At 38.3% G+C, this 21528-nt stretch overlaps 1 protein-coding gene across 1 annotated transcript in view; it reads left to right on the forward strand.

Moving 5' to 3' along the window:
- Positions 1-20218, forward strand: part of jing (AE binding protein 2 jing) — an 87802-nt gene extending 67584 nt beyond the window's left edge. Inside the window, exons 3-10 of the mRNA XM_018456066.1 lie at positions 15180-15588; positions 16951-17258; positions 17590-18058; positions 18203-18382; positions 18472-18613; positions 18724-18854; positions 18937-19004; positions 19093-20218. Coding sequence (XP_018311568.1) covers positions 15180-15588; positions 16951-17258; positions 17590-18058; positions 18203-18382; positions 18472-18613; positions 18724-18854; positions 18937-19004; positions 19093-19270 — 1885 coding nt within the window. The 3' untranslated portion in view covers positions 19271-20218. The remainder of the gene's footprint in view (positions 1-15179; positions 15589-16950; positions 17259-17589; positions 18059-18202; positions 18383-18471; positions 18614-18723; positions 18855-18936; positions 19005-19092) is intronic.
- Positions 20219-21528: the final 1310 nt, after the last annotated feature.

Genomic DNA, 21528 nt, shown 5'->3' on the forward strand with positions numbered 1-21528 from the left:
TAAACGAACGCCGCGTCCGACGATCCGTGCACGCGTGCGCTGTGCGTGTTCGTGTACGTATGTGCGGCAATATGTCACTTGTTACAAGCTACGTACTAGGATACCGTGTACCTACTTCGTCTCTGAGTACTTCCGCAAAGCGTGCTACATCGCGCTAACTCCGAATTGAATGCGTCTGATGCACCTTATCCGCATACACATTTATCTACGTACTAACAAGCAAGTTATTTAATCGTATCTTTATGGAAATTTAAGGAAAATTAATCTCTCACTTTTTTCCTTTATCCGTTTATTCATTCCTGTCTATTTCTTCGTATTTTTCTGTCAGCTTCCATCTGTTTTTCGTTTGTCTGTTCTTTTTCTTCTTTCTTTTTCTCTTTCTTTCTCTACCTGCCTTTTTCATCATATTGCAAACCTCTCCTCTTCCATAGTTTCGCATCACTTTCTTGTCTCCATTTAATTGTCTTTTTCCATTTACTTAATTGCTAAATTACTCATATAACAACTTCTGAAATAATTACTCTCTGTAAATAACTAATTCCTCCTTTTTCATTACATTAGAAATATATAACTTTTATTATTAGTTAGAGTAATTATATAGAAAATTTCACTTATTTCCAAGTAATTATTCGTTGTCATGTAACTGAATGTCTAATAATAAGTTTTTATTTTATCCTTTTGTGCATTGTGTAGAAACACGATTATAACGTTGTACAAACAATTGGCAACGTAAATTGTTGTTTCTTATATTTTGATACACCTCGAAAATACATCTAAAAAAAGAGTTTCGCAAAGTACGAAATTAATTCCCTTTAGATTGTGTCAACATGGAGATTATCAGTGACCGCGACATTCTCGCATAAGTGAACGACCCACGTGCAAGGCGCACATTCTTGCACCCGAACCCACATTTTCAATGAGGCCGAGGTTGGGAGACGAGTTCGTCGCCCGTCGGACGCGTACTCCTCTACCTGAGCTATGCGCGCATGCATACACAGTGACTCAACGTGAACCAGACTGTCGGTCGGTGATGTGACGCGACCAAGTGGCAGAAGGGAGAAGGGAGCCATTCCATCCTATGGGATCTCTGGCAGGATAAACCGACCCTCCGGTCATCGCCATCCCTGTCGAGTAACTCCCTTTTCTCCACCTCCCTCGAGCCTAAACCTTCCGCTTTCTCTCTTTCGTTTTCTCTCTCTCTCTCTCTCTCTCTCTCTCTCTCTTTTTCTCTCTCACCCTAACACGTATATGCATCGTGTAGACCCCTACAATTCGGTTTTCATTCCAGTCTTCTCCGTGCCGGGCCATGGGATAGATATAGCACCACGCGCGAGTCTACGAGCTCTTTTTCTCTCCCTCTTTACGGCCACCCGGCCCTCGTATAGCGTTCAAACACGCTTCAATCATACACAGGCGAACTACAGCCTAATAAAGTATATTTTGTATTATTATACATGCGTTGTTGTGCAAAGTTTCCTCAGAAGTTATCCTATGCGCGAGTGAATCGTCAAAGCTGTCTCTTACTGTAGTAACTCACAACACACTGTTACTGTAAACTAATTTCAACGTGATTGCTTCCTGGTTGATGCCCGTCCAATCCGCATGTGCGATTGAATTGCGCCGGAAACTTGTGATTTTCAAAAGTGCTCACGAGAGATCGCTATTGACAATTAAAACCAGTGGCGAAAGACCTCGAATGTGTACAGCGTTAAAGTTTCTGGAATGACTCGCTTGATGTCGAGACCGACATTTAGAGTTTCGAGCAGTTTTCGATTTGGAAGCCCGCGACTATCGTTTGTGACGCTCGTGAAATTCCGAGGTGCTCGAATATCGTTTTCCCGTGAACTTTTTCGCGTTTTCCACCCTGCGTTGATGAATGACGAGAGCCAGCTGTTTCCGAGAAGGGTGAGCCGTTTCGAAAGGTCGTCGCAAGCTATTTCCTCGATCGATTGCACGCCATAAAGGGTGTACAAAGCCGAAGAGCTCGTCTCCTTCGAACCGTCTGTGGCATGGTGCAAAAGTAAGCGTTTTTGTTTTATTTTATTTGGTTTGCAGGAGCGATTGGCATTTTAAAATGCATTCCTTTACCAGTATTCAGTGATCAACTATAATATTTATTTATAGCATACACGTGAAGCGTATTAATTTAATTTCTATTTAAGTATTGACTTTATAGAAAGAAATGTTTTTAGGTAAAATATGTAAAATTTAAATATTTTCTTTCTAAAATCGTAAAATATTTACGACAAGATATTGATTCATCGTATTTGTACCTGTGTATTAATAATTAAACAATTCTGCAGCAAAAATAAATGGAAAAGCGAGGATAAAAGTGATTACTAAAATTAATAATAGATAAATTCAACCCATAGGAATAGAAAAGTTCACGAAAAATTTGGATTATTGTTATTTTGGCGCAGTAAAACTCGTTTGTCGTCGTGTTGATCATAATAGTTGACGAGTTGTTGTCTCGTCTACCTACTGGTTTATAATTTTATACTACGTTGCCTGAACCGGTGAGGAATTGAAATGCTGCCACGGCCGCGGCTTTTCCAGCTACCCTAAACCAATAAAGCCACCCCCTCCTTCGACTGGGTTCCGCTGTTCGGTCTTAAGAGAGTGCAGCTGTTTCTGTCTGGCCCGACCATTTTCTGCTTCTACCAGCATTAGCTTCAACAAAGATTTCAGTTTTTTTTCAGCGGCTTCTTCCGAACTTTATCGTATTTCCGAAAAAAATGCGTGAACATTCGCATTTCACCGGGAATCACCAAGTGTATTGTGAAAAATAGCGAACCTTTAAACCGGTAGAGTGTAGCTTAGAATTGAGATTGGATTGGAATTTAATTAATCAAAAGAGAAAGAAAACCAGAAAACCAATATCAAATTTACGGTGAACTTTGCTTTGATTGGTCAAATTCCAATCAAAAGTCAATCATTAACCGTACCCAGCTCTGACACGAGCTTTACTGGTCTCATAATCGTATAGTAATAATAGATTTTATAACACATTATGTTTATTATAAGAAAAAAATGTATTTTTTCTCGACGTTGAATGTTTCAATAATTGAACTTCAAATTGAAATTTTATTAAAATCAATCGAATATCGCACGTGCAATAAACTTTGCTCTACTCTAGAGAGGATACATTTAGATAAGTGTTTGTAAATTAGGGAAACAGGACTAGAAGTTATTTACACGAAATTCCCAGTATAGCCGCTAGGTAAATAGCGTGTCGAGGGAAATATTCCCAGGTCGGAGATCATAAAAATTACTCGGCAGAGAAACTTTATTATGATTTATCATTTGAAAGTTTATCATTTTATTGCGAAGTTATCAGTTTAAGACCTAACAGCGCGACAGAATTTGCATTCTTATAATTTGATTTTTGTTACATTATTATTACAAACTGCGTGTTGCATGGTCTTTTTTCTCTTTCTTTCTTGTTTTTCCTTTTTTTCATGTGAAAAATAATACTTTCTTGCGATGAGAAAACATGTACTCAATTTCGAGTTCTACTTTCGAGAGCAGCTAGGCGAGATTGTCGGCGTTTAGGATATTTGGGAATCTCTCGGGGACTAATATCTACGATCTTCCGGGTCCCGACCTTAGTATAATTTCGAATTCGAAATGCGTACAGACCGTGGAGGACGACGTGCACCGACGGTCACGTTTTATCTTCCCCGAAATTGTTAACGAAATTACACATCAAACAGTCTCCAGTTGAAATTTTTTTCCGTGAATCCCGCATGAAATACTTCTGAACAACTGCATTTGCAAATTTTGAAAAATATATAAATACCCAAGTTTTCCTACAATATAATTATATAAAATCGATATTGTAATTACTATGCCCGCATCCTGAATTAATTATTCTTTTATATTTATTCTTATTTTATCATAGATTAATTATCTGCTATTTAATTGTACGTTTATTGCGGAAAGGATGTATGTTATCGTAATAATATCATTCAAATGCAAATTTGAAAAGTTAGATTGTACATGCGGAACAGATATTGATCTTAACTGCACTTATAAATCCATTTATAATTGCACTTATAAAGTTGAGTTTATACTATATTTTTACCAACAGATATTTATATACAGGGTGTCCCGAAATTCGAGGACAATATTATTACAGCGTGAAACTTCGTGAAAAATTCAGTCGAAAAGTCCTCTACCATTTTGCAATTTTCGCAATAATCAACAAGATGTTAATTATTAAATATCGCCGAATATTAGTTTTCAATAATTTTTTACTCAAGTATTATCAAATTTACAGTAAGAGACAAGAAAACAGCAAAAGATAAATATTGTTTATTTTCTTTTCATAGAGCTCTAAGAATTTTTTCAGAATTTTTTATTAACTTTTCAGTACTGTATTTTTTAATTAGAAAAATGCGAAAATTGCGAAAATGGCAAAATAGGTAGAGGACTTTTCGACTTAATTCTTCACGAAGTTTCACGCTGTAATAATATTGTCCTCGAATTTTGGGACACCCAGTATAGGTATATGTATAAGAATGATTCATCGTATTTTGCAAATTATTTAACAAATTGCTCAATTAAAAATTTTTTTAACGAAAATGTTTTTAACGTGAGGAGTTTCTTTGAATTATAAAATATATTCGCACACAAATTTTTTCTAAAAATCATCCTTATACTTTAGCATACTTTTGTAATTAATGTGCTTTTATCTTAGTTTCTCACCTGGCCATAGAAAAGTAGCCAAGCTCGAGCCGGTGGCAAGGTTTCTTTTCGATAATGAACTTGCGCGGAGTTTCGAAGCTTTGACAAGAACGAGAGGTTCCAAGGGAGTCAGAGAAGTCCGACCATCTCAGTAACGAAACCAAGAGAGAAAAAGAGAGACACTATCCTCCCATATTCTGTTCTTCTGCTTCTCCCCTTGTCTTTTCGTTTCTTTGCGCCAGTGTGTCGAGTTCGAGACAAGGTTAATGTGTCGTACCCTAGTGCACTGCGGAATTTGGCAAGCCATGAGGGAGGCGACCAAAGGAATAGCGAAAGAAAAAGAGATAAAGCCAAATGGGACAAAAATAAACGAAAGTGCAGCACGAAACGACAAATGCCTCACGAAGGAGGATTGTATTCTCGAAATTGGCCCTGCAGCCCAATTTTTCACCAATCGGCACGTTTCAATACTGGATTGATTCCAAAACCCGATAACCGTCTGTCTAGCCAGTGATGCGTTACTTCATTCAACGCTCACCGAATGTATATTTACGTTTTAGTAAAACTAATGAAGATGTGTGAGCGAAACAATTCTTGCATCTACAATTTCGAACTAATTTAAGATATAAAAAGAAATCTTATTTTTTCGATCGCCTTTATATTCACATAAACGTCCCATGATATTGCATATCGATCGAAGTAAAGGGATGCTTTTCTAAACCACAAATTTTTACCATGCAACCAACAGGGGTAACTTCACTTCAGTAAACGCACTACTGCATTACGCGTTCGCGTGGCATTAATTATGGACAGTATGTTTCACGAAGGCCCGAGGGAAACCTGCGAGACAGCGAGGTCAATTTCCAAGCGAACGAAGTTATTCTTCTTTTCCCCGAGGGAAGCAGCGAGAATAACTTTTACCTCAACCTCGACGAAAGGGGTAGATTTCTTTCGTTCCTCTCTCGACGTTGCACCTGCATATTTTTTTCTTCCCTCTTTCTACGTGAGAGATCGGATAGCGCGAAAAAATACAGCTAGTTTATGAATAACGTGAATATATAATAGTCGAAGTATAATTAACACGATGAATACTTAATCATGGTGTATATATATTCTTAAAATATCTCTGTCGCACGTGTTACTTTTTTGCACGAAATCGAGTGTGCAAATCGCGAACGCCTGCCGCATCTAGCTTACGGTATATATGATATATTTAGAATATATGACAAAGATTCATGTAGTACTATATCAATATTTATAGTTTATAGTATTTATAGTCAATATTGTGTTGTTTATCTTTGCTTGTTTGTGCCATTAATCAACATGTGACAAACATGTAATTAGCACTTATTATTCGTGATAAATATATACACATCTTTTTAATAACAATTAATCAACGCTTAGGAAGTCCTGTTGGAATATAGCAATGTATATATAAATATTAACGTAACAAGAAATCACGAATGTAATATTCAATTACAACCAACAAATCGAATTATTTTAGAAAATTCATTTAAATTTCTTTCTCAAAGTTTTTATTCTTCCAAATCTTGCATTTAGCATCATCTTGCATTCGTTCATTTTATTTGTATTTTTTTCCCGTCCCGAAGCTACCGTGTTTGCATGGCTCTCGCATGCATTTTCACACGTCTGCACAACGATTGTACAACTTTCTCGGCCTTTTCGTTATTATTACTTTATACACAGATGCGCGTGCGTGCGAGTTAATACCGGCAATCTTCTCCCCCTTCGATGCCGTGCCTCGCTTGCGCGTCCGGCGTTCCTAAAATATTTACGACTTACGTTCTAAAATATCGAGATCGCGTTTTATGGAGTAGTAATTGTTCGCGCGATATGGTACGATAATTTGCGAGCGTAGAATCATCCCCCGCTAAATTATGTCTTTGCAAAACCTCACGTTAGCTTGACATCAGCACGACTATCACATCGCGACAAGCATAACATTTGCCACGAAGATTCGTTACGCTTGCTTGGTTGAGCTTCGTGTAAATACGACGATCGTCACGTGCGACACATGTAACGCTTCGATGAACGCAATCTACATTTTTTAAGTCCAAGCACTTATTATTCGTACGAACATAAGGAGGCCAAACCTCCGTTTCATGGTGTATACGATAAATAATATATTACGCAATTACATATCTAATACATCCGTGTAGTTTGCTGCAAAAATTCCTTTATAAAAGATCTTGTGTAATATACTCAGTACTTTCATAACATACACATAAAACATTCTCTCTTAATATAAACTTTACACGATGGCCGTAATTTCTCTTCGGATTGCCATTCGGTTCTTTATGAATACCACGCGGATAAAAATGCGCGAGTGGAATTGATTAATAACTCTCTATGAAAGTAATCAATCTGATAAATGACTGGAAAATTTGTTCCGCGAAAGCTTAGCCAATTCGCCGATCTGATTCCTACATAGAAAAACGACAGGAAAGAAATAAATATCGATGCTTTCTGAGGCGAAGATAAGAGGCGGCAGTAAGGAATCAATAAAAAGGATAAACGAGGGAAAAAGAGGAGTCGATAATAGGCACGGCGATTAAACGATTTAAATGAGAAGGTTCTCGAGGTCATTTCGTCACCCCCGCCCACCCGTCTCTCTCACCCCTTTCCAAGGATATTCAAATCGGATCTTAACGACGTCCGATCACGCGATGGTTCTCTCGCTCACTCGCGAAACTACGGAAACTCCACCCACGCGAATTCCGACACGAGGCTTCGCGAAATAGTCGCGATTGCCATGCGAATCCGAATTCCGCGATGGAAATTGGAAGCGGCGTGCGGATGTAGTCGCAGAGAGAACAGGAAGTCCCAAAAGTGCAACGATGCATTTGTAATTCCCCGGGGCGTCTGCAACTTTACGCTCTATCGCTTCATGACGTGGCGACCTGAATAAAATTCCTTGAAATTGCAACGATTCAAATTTGATTAACGACGAATTAAGCCGCGAATTAAGATCTTGTTTAATTAAGATATATTAAAGTCGAACTGTTTTTTTAAATCGCCTTTTCGAATCAGATGATGGGAATTAAACCGAAGCGATTCTTAAGCAGATCGCAGGATTAATACCTCGGCTCCAGTCTTTGTGCATCCGTGGAGACACTCGTGAGAGAAGACGCGAAATCGCGCGTGGGCACGTAGACCTCTTCTAAAAAACGTGTCTCCATCCGTTATAACAGGTTATAGGCCCTCGTATTTTGAAAGTCCATGAGCCTCTCTCGATGTATATAACGACCTCGGATGTACATGGTGATCCGTGAGTATATTGCTTTGAAGGTGCATTCTCGCGCCTTTCTCCTCTTCTCTCGTTTTTTCCTTCTCTCTTTCCTCGCTTACGTTGCGTAGCCTGCGTTGATCTACCTGCAATTTAAACACGATATGATTAGTAACGATAATCGAATTTTTATATTATATACATTACGACCTAAATGATAATGTCGACGAAAAAAAAAACATGTGTAACAGGAAAGCAAAAATTAAAACTTCGTAAAGTAGAGGAAAGTTAACGAATGCGTACCACTTAACCTATTTTTTATTATATTTTCCATTTGGCATTGTTTTGTATGCAAATGAACATCAGAAATTGTAGCTTGAGGTTTTGGACGCTTATTATTACATGTTTAACTACGATTTAGAGGCAACTGGTCGCCTAAATCGTAGCTATAGGTATTTTTTATCGTATTTCCTTTGAAAGTATTGAATTTATGAATGAAAACAGTTAAAAGTATAAGATTAATAAAAGAAATCATTAACTAATACCTAATAATTAATTAATTCCTAATTTTAATAATTTATTGAAAAAAATCAAATATTTTATAATTATTAAATAACAATAATGAAAAAACAAATGACACCAAAATAAAATTGGCTTAAATATATTTTTACACTTGACATTTATATTGATATCAATTATTAGTTTTATTATTGTCAGTCTTATTTTTTGATGGTACGATTTAGGAAATTTGATGGATTTTGTAAAAATATCGATTTAATCTTTACAATAGTCGCAAATATGTATATACAGTAAATGTAAAATATTGTACAATAAATCTTCTTCTATAAAAATACAAAAATTTATAATAAAGTTGGATGATCGCGTTGTTATCAACCTACATAAGTTGATTAAAAATTGATATTAGATTATGTACTTGATTTTTTAAAACGCCGCTAACGTCCATAAAACAAGACATAGGCTATTATATTTTTGTCTATATTATTACTAATTTCTCATATATTTTATATTATTGTTACTAAATATTGCCTATATTAACTAATAATATAAAATATTGACGAGGTTCGATTTAGGCAACCAATACGCACTCTCCCCTAAATCTAAAATTAATCAAGGATAAGATTTGATCAAATAATTTTTTTGCTTAATATATTTCTTTGATATTTGATTGTAAAGCTATCGGTGCTTTGATAACGTTCCTTTTGTATTTTTAATTTAAGAGAAATGCATGAATATTTTAGCTTGTACGTCCACTCGTTTGTACGAGATACATATACGCGTGGGTGTTCACATGTATACGTGTGTTACGTGCGAAGTAGTATGCGATCGACATAACGGTTATTCGCCGAAAGTGAGTCTCTTGTGTCTTCCGAGTTACTGTCTCTTTCTTCCACCACTGACGCCTCCCACAATTCTCTTCAAGCGTGTCGCATGAGAATTTACTTCGTATTCACCGATTGTTCGTGATTCGTTTCGGGTAATATATTATATCATAAAATGAAGAGATTTCGTATAACAAATATGAAATAAATCATCAATATGTTAACGATATATTCAAAAGAAATATAAAGAACATTCTGATTGGTGGTATTTGAAGGAAATACGAGAGCTATTTCTTGTACTTTGTACATATAAATACATATTTAGAAACATATTTAGAATTTTTCAAGACACGTTTCTATTGTTGATATTGTCGCTTTTATGTCGAGTCCTCAACTTTTATATTGAATTTACGCTTTCACCGTGTTTTTAATGTCATCGATAAAAAAAAGTTCGCTTTTGTATTATGGAAAATTCTGAAAACTATATAAAGGTAGAGTCTGCTTGTATCGAGGAATGTCTAAAGGATAGAAAAAGTAAGAGCTAACTCATACAAAACGGGTGTCATTAAATTAAGTACTAGTGACATCGAGACATTTTGTATACGGAGGTTGAGAGATTTTACCACAAGATTTTATTGTGGCACTATACGATTCTCTTTCAAATGAAAACCTATATGTCACGTTTGCCTTCCCCTACACTCACGCATTAAATGTGCGCGGGGAAAGGCGAAGGGTCGCGAGATGAAAGGGCAGCTTTCCGTGGAGAAGCGGGGTTGCGAAAGTCGCATTTGATCCGGAGGGACTGCCAATCAGTCATCTTCCGCCCGAGGGTGATTTTGTTCACTCGTTCAGGCGGGGGGAGGAGGGGGAGGGTGTCAAGGGTCAGCGATATATATATTGGACCAAGTCCCGCAGCCTATTGTCACTGAGAAATGGAAGAAGGACGAAACAACGCAGGAAAAGAATCCAGGTCCAAAGTCTCGAATTTCAGTATGCTTGCGTACGGATTTCTTTTTGAAGAGATAAAGACGAGGGGAAGACTTTACTTTCGTGCTCGAGGGTACGACTACTTCTCGATAACAATTGTTTACTGATTATAGTGCCGAAAACATCATCTTAATAGGTCTTAACCGTAATAACCAGGAATTACAGTGAAAATCAATTATTTTTATCAATTATCAATTTTAAGCACTAGCAGCTATGCACGATGATTAAATTATCTCTTGAAACAGAATGAATTGGTCTCGTTTGAGCATAATAATCAGGTAAAGTTACAAAGGATTATTTAGCCGAATAACTGTGCGGACAATAATATCAAATCAAATATTTTACGCAATGTTGCACTACATTATGTCGTACGTGTAAAGTGTGTCATCTGCCGATATATCTGTATTCGATGAACTGCACTTCATTCATCCCGCGCGTCCGTGACTTCACAGATTCCAACAGCTTTCTCATGTGCGCGTATACACAAGACACATGGCGCCGATCGCACATGTGACTATTTTCGCCGCCGAGTGTTCGCCACTTTTTCAAGTGTTGTATAGCTTGAATCACGTTAATTCGCTAACTCGCACGTACGCGACCGCGCCAAACACATCGAGCAATGCTAATACATTATGTAAAGCCTCGAGACGATTACCGGTTGAAGTCTAATTATGTATGGCACGGCGAAACATCTTGTTTAAGGCCGTTGTACTGCTCGTCGTGGTTAATGTCTTTTATTCCGGCAGCACACTTCTTGATGTAAACGGTACAGTATTGGAAATCTTATTAATTTAACAACTCGACAATGAAAATCGTTAAATTAAACTGATAATATAAAGCTTGAATAAATCTTTATAAATATGGAAGAATCGTTATATATTATATCATCTATTATTTATCTGTCTTTCTTTAATCTTTTGTAAACGGGTAACATTCATTCATCATTTATAAGACATGTTTGGGAGTATAGTTCGATTTATAATTATAATGCACTATAATTATCACGCAGTTATTTACTTTTATTTGCCCTTAGTTTTAATTTTATTGTTTGAATGTCGGAGTCTACTATTAGTTGATTTTATTGTTAAATTTATTTAAATATAGATGATTATTCCAATATCCGACTGACCGTAAATGAAGCTTTTCTTTTTCTTACTTAGTTGATCGTCTTTACGGAATTTCGAATTGCAAAATAACATTAAGTTTCCAGTTTCGCTTCATTTGAAGCTCATCTATGATATGCAAATAGTACTAATTTCAAAACTGACTTCAAACTTTGATTATGAGCCCTGTGATACTAGATCCTCTTTATCAGAGATTATTATCCGTTTGAAATTCAATATTTTCAGATTACATTTAAATTTAATGACATCAGGAACCTAAAATCAAGTTTCACAAGATAATTAGATTATTTTTCTTTAAATTTGAATTTTAAAATTCTGAGACCAAAATCAAATTCAGTGACCCACAAATTTTTAGCAAATAAGGTTTTCTTTAAGTTTCTTTGCCAGAAAGTTCCCATCCTCAAAGGGTTATTATGTATCAAAAAACTTCTGTAATTATATATTTATGCTATATATATATATATATAAATTATCTATTTTGCGTTATTTTGTTTGTTAAAAATTATAAAAATCAGTGATGTGGACACAAAATTAATTAACCGGATATGAAACTTTTTATTATTATCTAAAGATTTTCATGATAAATAGCGAAGTCGTTTTATACGGATGGACTTCGCTTTACTGATCTATTGAAGTTGAAACTTAGTAGAAAGCTAATGAAAAAACGAGAGAGAGAAGCCCTTCACAATTCTCGAAGTATTTTCAAGCGGGTCCATCCGTTCGTCCATTCAATTTCCTGCGGGTTATACCGGATCCTGGCGACCAAGATCGTCGCGCATCGAGGAACGACAGACAGGTCGACGTGCTATTCTGTCCCTCCCACCCGCTGTCAACCCTTTCCACTGATTTCCAGCGGAAAGGGCGGAATTCTGTGTTACCGTCGTTGCGCGCGTGTACAGCCGCATGACCACGGCCAAGGGCCGATAAAATGGACGTAGGTCAGTTATGCGAAAGCTGCTGCGTGCGATAAAATCGCTCGTCCGCCGACGCCGTTGTAAATATCATTTATTCTCGTCATTATCGCTCGCGCGCGCGTGTTATGCAATTAACATGGGAATGTATAATGCATGAGCGTCTGCATCAATGCCGATGGCCGTCTCGATTTTCACATGCGGCGTATACGAGAACCCGATAAAGGCGTAACGCGCGACTGCTATACGAAATCAGTTTCGCATGTGTATATCCCACAGATATACTAGTATATCCCTCGCATCTGAAAATGAAACACGCCCCCATTGCTGTTATTATTCTTCCTTTTAGGAGAATGTATGATCCGACGTTTTTTCCACGAAGAATCACACAGGTAGTGAAAACACGTTTTTCAGAGGTCTATTAAAATCTAATTTCATTTTAATCCACTCTTTTGATGGATGCCTATCTTAATGATATTAATATTGTATTTCCTACTCGAGGAAGTTTCTATGCGTGAAAATTTTGACGAAGCTCCTTTTTTAAATTAGACTAAAAAAATAAAACACGTGGAATAATTTTGATGCTTCTAAAAGCACGCATTTGGAACCGTTATCTTATCCTATTAGTATCTGGAGTACTTAGGGATCATTACAATTCCATTAACAGTTCATGAGAATATACACAGTTGTCTCCGAGCATTTAGAGATAAGAATTTTTATTTTACACGCATATCAGCAAATCTCTTGTTGACTTGCACACGCTTTTAATTTATACATAGAAAACAACGCAATCGAATTCAGTGTGAACAATTTTCGTCAGAATGATTTAATAGGTAAAGAATGAAAGACAAGTCAATATAAATGACGTTTATGTCTCTTTTAAGACACTACTCTTAAGCGGGAGCCGACTAACTGACACACTACGTTACGCGTTGCGTAAAACAGCGCGTGCTATCGTAACGTGGAAAGGTCAGTGTCTCTTTCTCTCGACGACGACATCGTGATTCGCAGCGTGACGGACGTTGCCCGAAATATCTGCCAGGCGGAAAGGCGGGAGAGGAAGATCGACGATCGTCCAGCTTTATCCGGCAAGCGCGAGAGAACGGCGGCGTAGAATTGTTTTTTCCTCGTTTTCGGCCACTTTATAGTCGACCGGATAATTTATGACTGCTGATACGCGACGAAACGACCGCGGACTTTTTGCGCGACGAGACTTGTCCGTGAATGCGAAAAAAGATGCGTGCTCGATGGTTTTTAACACTCTTTTTTTTTTTTTTAGGAGCTACAATAATGCGGAAAATTACGGAATAAAACATCACTGTTTGCATACGCGCTTTTACTGCGTGTTTTTGTAATATTTAGCGGTAAACGCGACCATATCTATCTGATCTTTTTCTAGTACTAACATTGAATGGATTCGATGTGGTAAACATAAATTTAGCATAACAATGTATTATAGCTCTACAAATGTTAACAAAATATTCGAGCAGCGATTCATAAAATAAGTATTTTTTGACATTTGTCACGCTCAGGTAGTGAAGTCGAAACTATTTCTGGAATTCACCATAAATCTTTTGAAATCTGAGATAAAAACTACGAAGTAAATTTTCATGAGAAGGTTACTACGTAACGCGTACCTGGCGTCTCAGTTTCCTTAAGCAATTTCTTACTTTAATGATCAGAATATATTTTTTTGTTTACCCAAAGTTGTAGAAATATTTGAAATGAAATTAAAACTCTACAAAATAATTAATGAGTTTCTGCGAAAAAATACATCAGTTTCGCACATGAAACGAAGCGATAACTCTTTTGCAAAAGTTAAATCGTGGTTAAAAAATTTAATGATATGAATTTCACGAGACACTGCTTGTCATCGTTCGTGTTTGGCTCGCATCTCGATTTGCTTATAAATTATCAAAACGAGTCGCCGAGCCACGATACTGGAATCTCCTAAACGACGACAGCGACGGGGCCAGGCCGATTGGCAATGTCTGGGCCTGTAATTAGGTTTGCGTTGGTGGTAACGTCATTACTCGGTAAGCTTGCAATTTCCTCGTGGCCGCCGCTTGTCGTCTCCAACCGGTTCCCTTCGTGGCGCTCCGCGGTTGCCACTAAAGCTGTTTGCTCCTGGACCGAGAACGATCGACCGACCACCGGACTCGTCTCGCTTGGACCCAGAAGGAGGGAAAAAGGGTGACGAGGTGGTGGACGAGCCATCCTCATTCAGATAAATTGTTCCATCTTTTCGTAATGGGGCGTTGCACGAAACGACGTACATAGATTTCTGTCGACATAATGATCGGACGCTTAAAAACCACCGTAATGAGATACTTTACGTTGTGCTGCATTAAACGCAGTAGGTGGTGTTCGTCAAGGGAAGTTTTACATTATCGAATTGTGTAATATAACGACGTCTTATTACAAGCTGCCGATAGTCAGGAAATATTCAATTTTTAAGAATAGATATAAGATATATATATATATGTAAAATTAATATGCGGACTGTCTTTCTATAAATTAAACTTATTGACATCTACTATAAATTGACATTTACTAATTACGAAAAATTCGCTATTAAAAAAATAATACGACAGGGATCTTATTCTAATATGACACTACTCTCTAAATTCGTTTGAATGGAATCTTACTCTAAAGAGTGAGAAATCTCACTATTTTACAAAAGTAGCAGAATTTTCAATCTTTAAAGTGAAATTCTACTCCAAAGAATTTAGAATTGTATGTAATAACAATGATAAAATAAATGGAAATAGAGATGAACTTTTTGGGGGGAAACTTTGATATACGAATTTTTTGCGAGCGCTTCTCCCTCAAAGATTTTCTATTACAATGCATTAAACTATCATATATTCTTTGTATGTTTTAGTGGCGTCGCGGTGTCTTGTGGCGAATGCAGCAGCAGTGGCACCAGCGATATCACAGAACCGGGCTCACCGTGCAGCACCAGCAGCGACGAGGGGGTAGCTGCGATACGCGGCACATCCGCCAGTCCGCTACCGTCTCTGCCCAAGCTGGCGCCGTCGTCGCAGCTCGGTACCAGGCCCCAGTGGCCCTGGACCCCGCCGTTGGCGGCAACCGCCTGCTCCACCACCGCGTTCAAAAGGCTGAGGGGCGAACCCGAGGCTGGCGCCCTTCCGCGCTCCGGCGCCGCCGATCCCACCTCCAGGGGGACCGTCAAGGCGAATGGAAAGACTGCGGGCGGCCAGCACCACCACGAGTCCCAGGGCAAAATCACGGAATACTTTAAGACGCAGATTAAGCCGCAACAGCCGAAGGTTGATATCTATATGAGATAGAGGCGAATAATAAATGTGTCAGGAAGAAGTACAAGTATTTTTATGTGAAAATAACTAAGATGTTTAAGGCAGTCTTGATCAAAGAGATCTAGAGAGATCTAAAAAAAATGAGTTTTTTTTTCAATTCTCATAGATGTCCAACTCACAATAGTTCTTTGTGTTTTGAAAGAAATGTTCTGTAAGGTTGACTTTGAATGACACAGTTGGTACTTATAGTAGGTAGCCTTTCAAACACGAAGACATCAACAGATCTTGGAATCTAAGAAAGTTCTAGGAGATTTTAAAATTTTGACGATTTTAATTTCAAAAATGTAAATGAATAGATGCTCGCATTTTCTTTAGTCTGAATTTCAGCTAAATTTTAATTAAAGGATCGTAGAAATATATAAAATATTGATTGTAGCAAAACTATGCAGTACGTTAACACTCGTTTGTTTAGCAACATTTAATTTGCAGTTCATAGAAGTCAACTAAAAGAAAAGTAGCAAAAGAAAATATTTCTTTGATTAAAACTAATGTTACGACGGAAGTGTTGAAGATATCGACCGGCTTTACTTCGCGCGAACACTTCAGATACAGACTCATCTTATCGGCGAACACGCGTTTATCGGATATTGAATTAGCCTTTTTTAATAAGCTCGCGCGTATAGGTCTTTTCCAATAGGTTGATATTAATTCGCGGAAACTGTTCTCGTTCTATCGATCGACAATTTAACATGACGCGTTCTCGATAATTCGCATTCACATCGCACCGCATTTAACGCTAAACGTGTCTACAAGGCTAAATTAACATTAGACAAAGCAAATCACTGTTTACATCGATACAAAAAGCATGATAAGTTATTCGTCATAATCCAGAGTTTTGCGATAAGGGCTGAATGTTTTTGTCTAATACACGATTACTTCAATGTCGCTCTTATCGTGATCCACACAGTGACCTCGCTTCAGCAAAGAAGCATCATTTTCTAATACTGAAATATTTATCGAAAAATATTGAGGGCACCGTATAAATATTTGAATAGTCCATAATTAATAACTCGCTACATTATTTAACGGTCACGAAAAAGTTACTTTATTTTTGTAAAACTGGATATGTAAATTCAAACTGAAATATTATTAGGCATTAAGATCTAGCTCAGACCGAGTAAAGCATTTTTCTACTTACAATTAATTCTATTATGTATCGGTCTAATGTTATTTACTATTATTTTATTTTTATCTCTTTTGAAAAAAATTGCTGTCTATTTTTCTTTAATTGTCTTCGACACGATAATTCTAACATAAGCTAAACCTTTGTTAAGTAAATAATATTGAAATTTTTTGTTACGCTTATGTTGATAGATAAAGAAAACGAACGAAATGGTACTGGTAGCTAAGAGTTCAGAATTTCGGAGGCCACCTATGGTGCAGAGGAATAAAGGCGGCCTTGCTAAATACTTGGGCACCGTGTCATCCAACACAAACCGCAGTACTGTGACCAACGAGCCCTGGGAAGTGAGAACACTGACGTCATCGTCGACGAAAAAGGTACCGCTAGTCATCGTGCCAAGAGCCAATGGCAAGATAGACAAGAAGTTGCCGAAGTCGCTGCCAAGTCTGCCAATCTCGAACGACGTACTGAAAAATCTGCCCAAGATCTCATCCCTTAGGTATATAGATATTCGATTTATTTTCGCGATGTGTCTTAGTGCAATAGTGCTGGCTGATTAATTTGTCAATTAATTAGCTAATTTTTGCTATTAGACGCATATTGAGAGTTTCCTAGACAACATGTGTGTCTAAGAGCTGTGTCAAAGACGTATTTCAGACTTCACTAAGAGACATCTTAAAAACGTCTTCAAACATCTTTAAGACTTTCCGTGTAGCTCGGATTTTTTAAATATTACTTTATTATGTAATACATTTTTACTCAAAAGAAATGGAACATGGTAAGTAAAAGTTATTTCCTGATTAATGGCTGTTTTTTAATTTCTGATACAGATTAACTTCAGACGCGAGTATCAATTCAACCAAGGGCAGTTCTCCGCCCGCTACTGCCGCCTCGTCGTTATTGGGCGAACCGTTGGACTTCAAGGCAATCTTGACGAAGCCACACGTGAACGAGAACAATAACTTAACGAATAGCTGTGGAAGTATCCTGGGAGCGTTAAGATCGCAAAGCGGCCACGAATCCCCTATTTCGAGGTTGTCTTCGCCATCGAAGGAGGACAACAAGGATGAGGATGGCCAATCGGCGCCGATCGACGTTGATGAAGATGACGTTGATGAAGAGGATTCTTTAGGTAGTGAATCGAAACCGTCGCCTATTCTTTCGGCACCTACCACCATTCGATTTCCGGCACGAGCGCCCGAGAAAGATAGATCTCAAGCTACTGATAGCGGGATTTGTCGTTGGGATAAGTGCGAAGCCAACTTCGAGTCTGTGGGTGGTCTTTTGGAGCATTTACAGGTACACAAAAGATAATTTTTTACCATGAATCTTTTATCTTTGCAGAAAATGTTCGTTGATCAGATCCTTGTATTTCTTATTTAAAAAATTCAACTCATTAATATAAAATGTAGTTTTTATGTACAATTTGTGTATTCTTTATAGGCTGCGCACATCAACACGCAAACCGGCAGCGACAATTTCGTCTGTCAATGGCAGGGATGTAAGGTACAAGGTAGGACTTCATGTTCTCGACGATGGCTGGAAAGACACGTTTTGTCTCACGGCGGCAATAAACCTTTTCGATGCATTGTCGACGGTTGCGGTTGCAGATTCAGTTCTCAGGTAACGCGGGTGTTTTTCTCTCACAGCACTGCCTTTATACTGGTAATATTTAATAAAATATTTAGAAACTAATCCATATTCATTTGCAGACCGCCCTTGAGAGGCATGTGAATGGTCACTTCAATCAGCCGGAAACAAGTAACACTAACGGAAGACGTAGTTGCGAGAATGGCGGCAAGCTCGTTAGAAGAAATGGCAAGAAGCTTAGATATAGGCGGCAACCTTGGTCTGGTGAGTGTCATTTCGCTATTTTATGCTGTTTATAGAATTTTTTTCTCTTGAAAATATATTTTATAGATTAATAAAAAATGATATATATTAATATCGTGATATCATTGCAGCGAGGCTTTTTGATTACTTTGACTCGGGAGTAATGGAGGGTCTCCAGCACAGGCTACTGGAATTAGCGACATCGAGGACGCAGGGGCGACTAGCTGAAACGCCAGGAAACTCGATGGCACTAACTAGTCAAGTAAGTTATAAGCATATAATTATCGCACTGTGCAGCGTCGTAATGTTCGCTGAGACTTATCTTGATAAAATTTTTCTTTCAGGTTTTAGCAAGAAGAGTCGAATTGGACGGAAAGACAAAGGTGTTATTGCGATGGTATCCCCAAGATATGTAAGTTTCCTTAGTAAAAAATGAACTTTAACTAATTATACGGATATCTGAAAGGCTGATTATTCATTCTTATCGTTGATTTCTACAGAGAACCGGATGAATGGGTACTAGAATCCGAAGTACAAAGCACGAAGCATGTAGGTATTCGCAAAGCAGCCGCTAGTAATCCGGAACAAGTGAGTTTGGCTCTCTATCCCGCGGTAAGCGGTCGCACGCCGCCGACGGTTCGAGCGAAGCAGCGTCGAAAACCAGTAAAGAACTCGTGATAATGCCGGCCGATCGGCCGGATACCAGAACTGACCTAACGAGCGCTGATATCTCAACCTTCTTCGAAGTGAAGAAGAACAGAGTGCTGCCGTTGACATGAGCACAACACGGTCTATAACACTTCCTGGTCGGTGAAGATGAAGGCCACGACGATGCGACCTGAAATACCCGAATGTATCGAAAGAGACAAAGACCGCTTTAGAAGATAACTAATCTAAAGATAAATGACCTGGCTCGATTAAAAAATAAGAATCGTCGAAGGAAATCGTGCAACAGATAAATTCAGGATGTAGTAGACAATAGCGATAAGAACAAGGGATACAGCAAATGGACGAACAAAGAAACGATTCGTCCTCCGTTTTGGGGACGAGAATATTGCTCAGCAATGTACATTGTCGTTATTTATCGATGGATACATCCACTAATGCGCTAGTTCTACGCGAATCCCTGCCACGAGTACCTCGCATAATTCGACGCTCGTCGGCTTCGGAAGCGCTAAGTCTGGGCCTCGAAAGTGCCTCACCGTGGATACGTTTTGTACCGTCTTCTACCGTGATCAAGATCCCAGGGACAGATGCGTGGTGAAAACGGTAGTAAAGGTAGACAAAGACAAAAAATGAAAAAAAAAAGAAAGCAACAAAGAGGAGCTTTTGCGCATTTGGTTTTGCCAAAGGAAACAAGAGGTCGTGCACAGACAAAATATTTAAGCGGTAGTTAACAATTTATAAAAAGATAATCACTCTGGTGGCCTTAGGATTCAATTAATATCTAACATCGGCCCCTTGGCACTTCCGGGAACTGAGTATCTTGGCGATCTCCGACGATGTTTTGAAAGAAGGGAAGAAAAAAGAAAAGGAGAAAGAAGATGCTTCTACCTCGATTTACAACTCGGTAGAAACTCGCGTCGGCTGTTGTCATATGACACGAAAAGGATCGAGAAGAAGAAACATGAGAAAACGGAGGAAGATCGTGGACAGCGCGAAGCGGACGCAGAAGACTGTATCGGGACTGTATGAGAGAAAATCGGAGAAGGGTATTTAGACTGTTAGGTGAGAATTCATGAGTACGAATGAAAGTATGTATGTATGAGAGAGAGACTGAGTTGATAATGCTCCGAATTCGCCGTTATTTCCCTGAATAGGGTGACAGTCTCCCAGGCTGGAAAGCTCGGCATGAAATTGAAAGATTGCGGAATAATCGGACGATACGTACGCCACCGAGATTTCTATCGAGGATTATTTCTCTTCGTTCTTTGTAGAGATGGAACGGAGAGGCGATGTACAAAACAAAATTAAGAAAAAAAGAGTGATTCTCAAGGCCCGAGGCATGCCCGAGTCAGCTTTTGAAAAGAGATGTACGACATCGAGCTTGCCTCGTTTTCGCGCCCGAGACGTGTTCGATTTCTTATTATGTACTTCATCATTCGCGTTAATTTATCTTTCTGCTGAGTCTCGCGCAGCATGTTGGCATACACTCGTCGCATTAAAGAGCGCAAAATTTAATCAAGTGCCAAGATGAAAAGAAAGGGGAGTAAGTAAACATGCTACGCAACCACAATCGATGAGCTGTTACCCTCAAAAGGGGTAAATTACGTACGTAGGCTGTGTTATATTTCCCACGGACTTGTTAAGCAAAGAATGGATTGAATGGATTGAACAAAGAGTGTGACATGCGCCATGTTGTTGCTCTCGGGATTCATGCACGTGACTTCGCAAAAAGAGAAATAGATTTTGCGACCACGCAAGCTTTTCACGGATAATCGCGGAGCAGCAATGTCGCGCACGTGTGCATGCATAGTGAATAAAACTTCATAAAAATTAAGGCTCGCGAAGGAGAAGAATATGTATCGTGTCGTGTGAACGTATTGAACGAGTGAGAGTTGATCGAGAAATAGACGAGACTGAGAGATTGACGAGAAAATCAGAATGGTTGAGTTTGAATATGAATGAGGGATTGAGCGACTGAAAAGAAATGGAGACCGTATGAGACACACAGACAAAGACGGAACGTCATTACACACCAGCTAAGAAACACTGCCAATATAATTGTAATTAAGAGCTCTACGACATTAATTAATTATTCTTACTATTATTGTAAAGTACGATTGTAAAACCCCAGACATAATGCGAATAGCAACAGCGATAGGAATAACACCTTTCAATCTATAAGAAACTGTGTATTCTGGAGTATCCGATTTCTGAGAATTGAAATCGTGGTATTTCTATCGCTATCACTATTCCTTCGCATTGTGTCTGGG

The sequence above is a fragment of the Mycetomoellerius zeteki genome, unplaced genomic scaffold, assembly GCF_001594055.1.
Source record: "Mycetomoellerius zeteki isolate Tzet28-1 unplaced genomic scaffold, Tzet1.0 scaffold54, whole genome shotgun sequence".
In the NCBI taxonomy this organism is placed as follows: Eukaryota; Metazoa; Arthropoda; class Insecta; order Hymenoptera; family Formicidae; genus Mycetomoellerius; species Mycetomoellerius zeteki.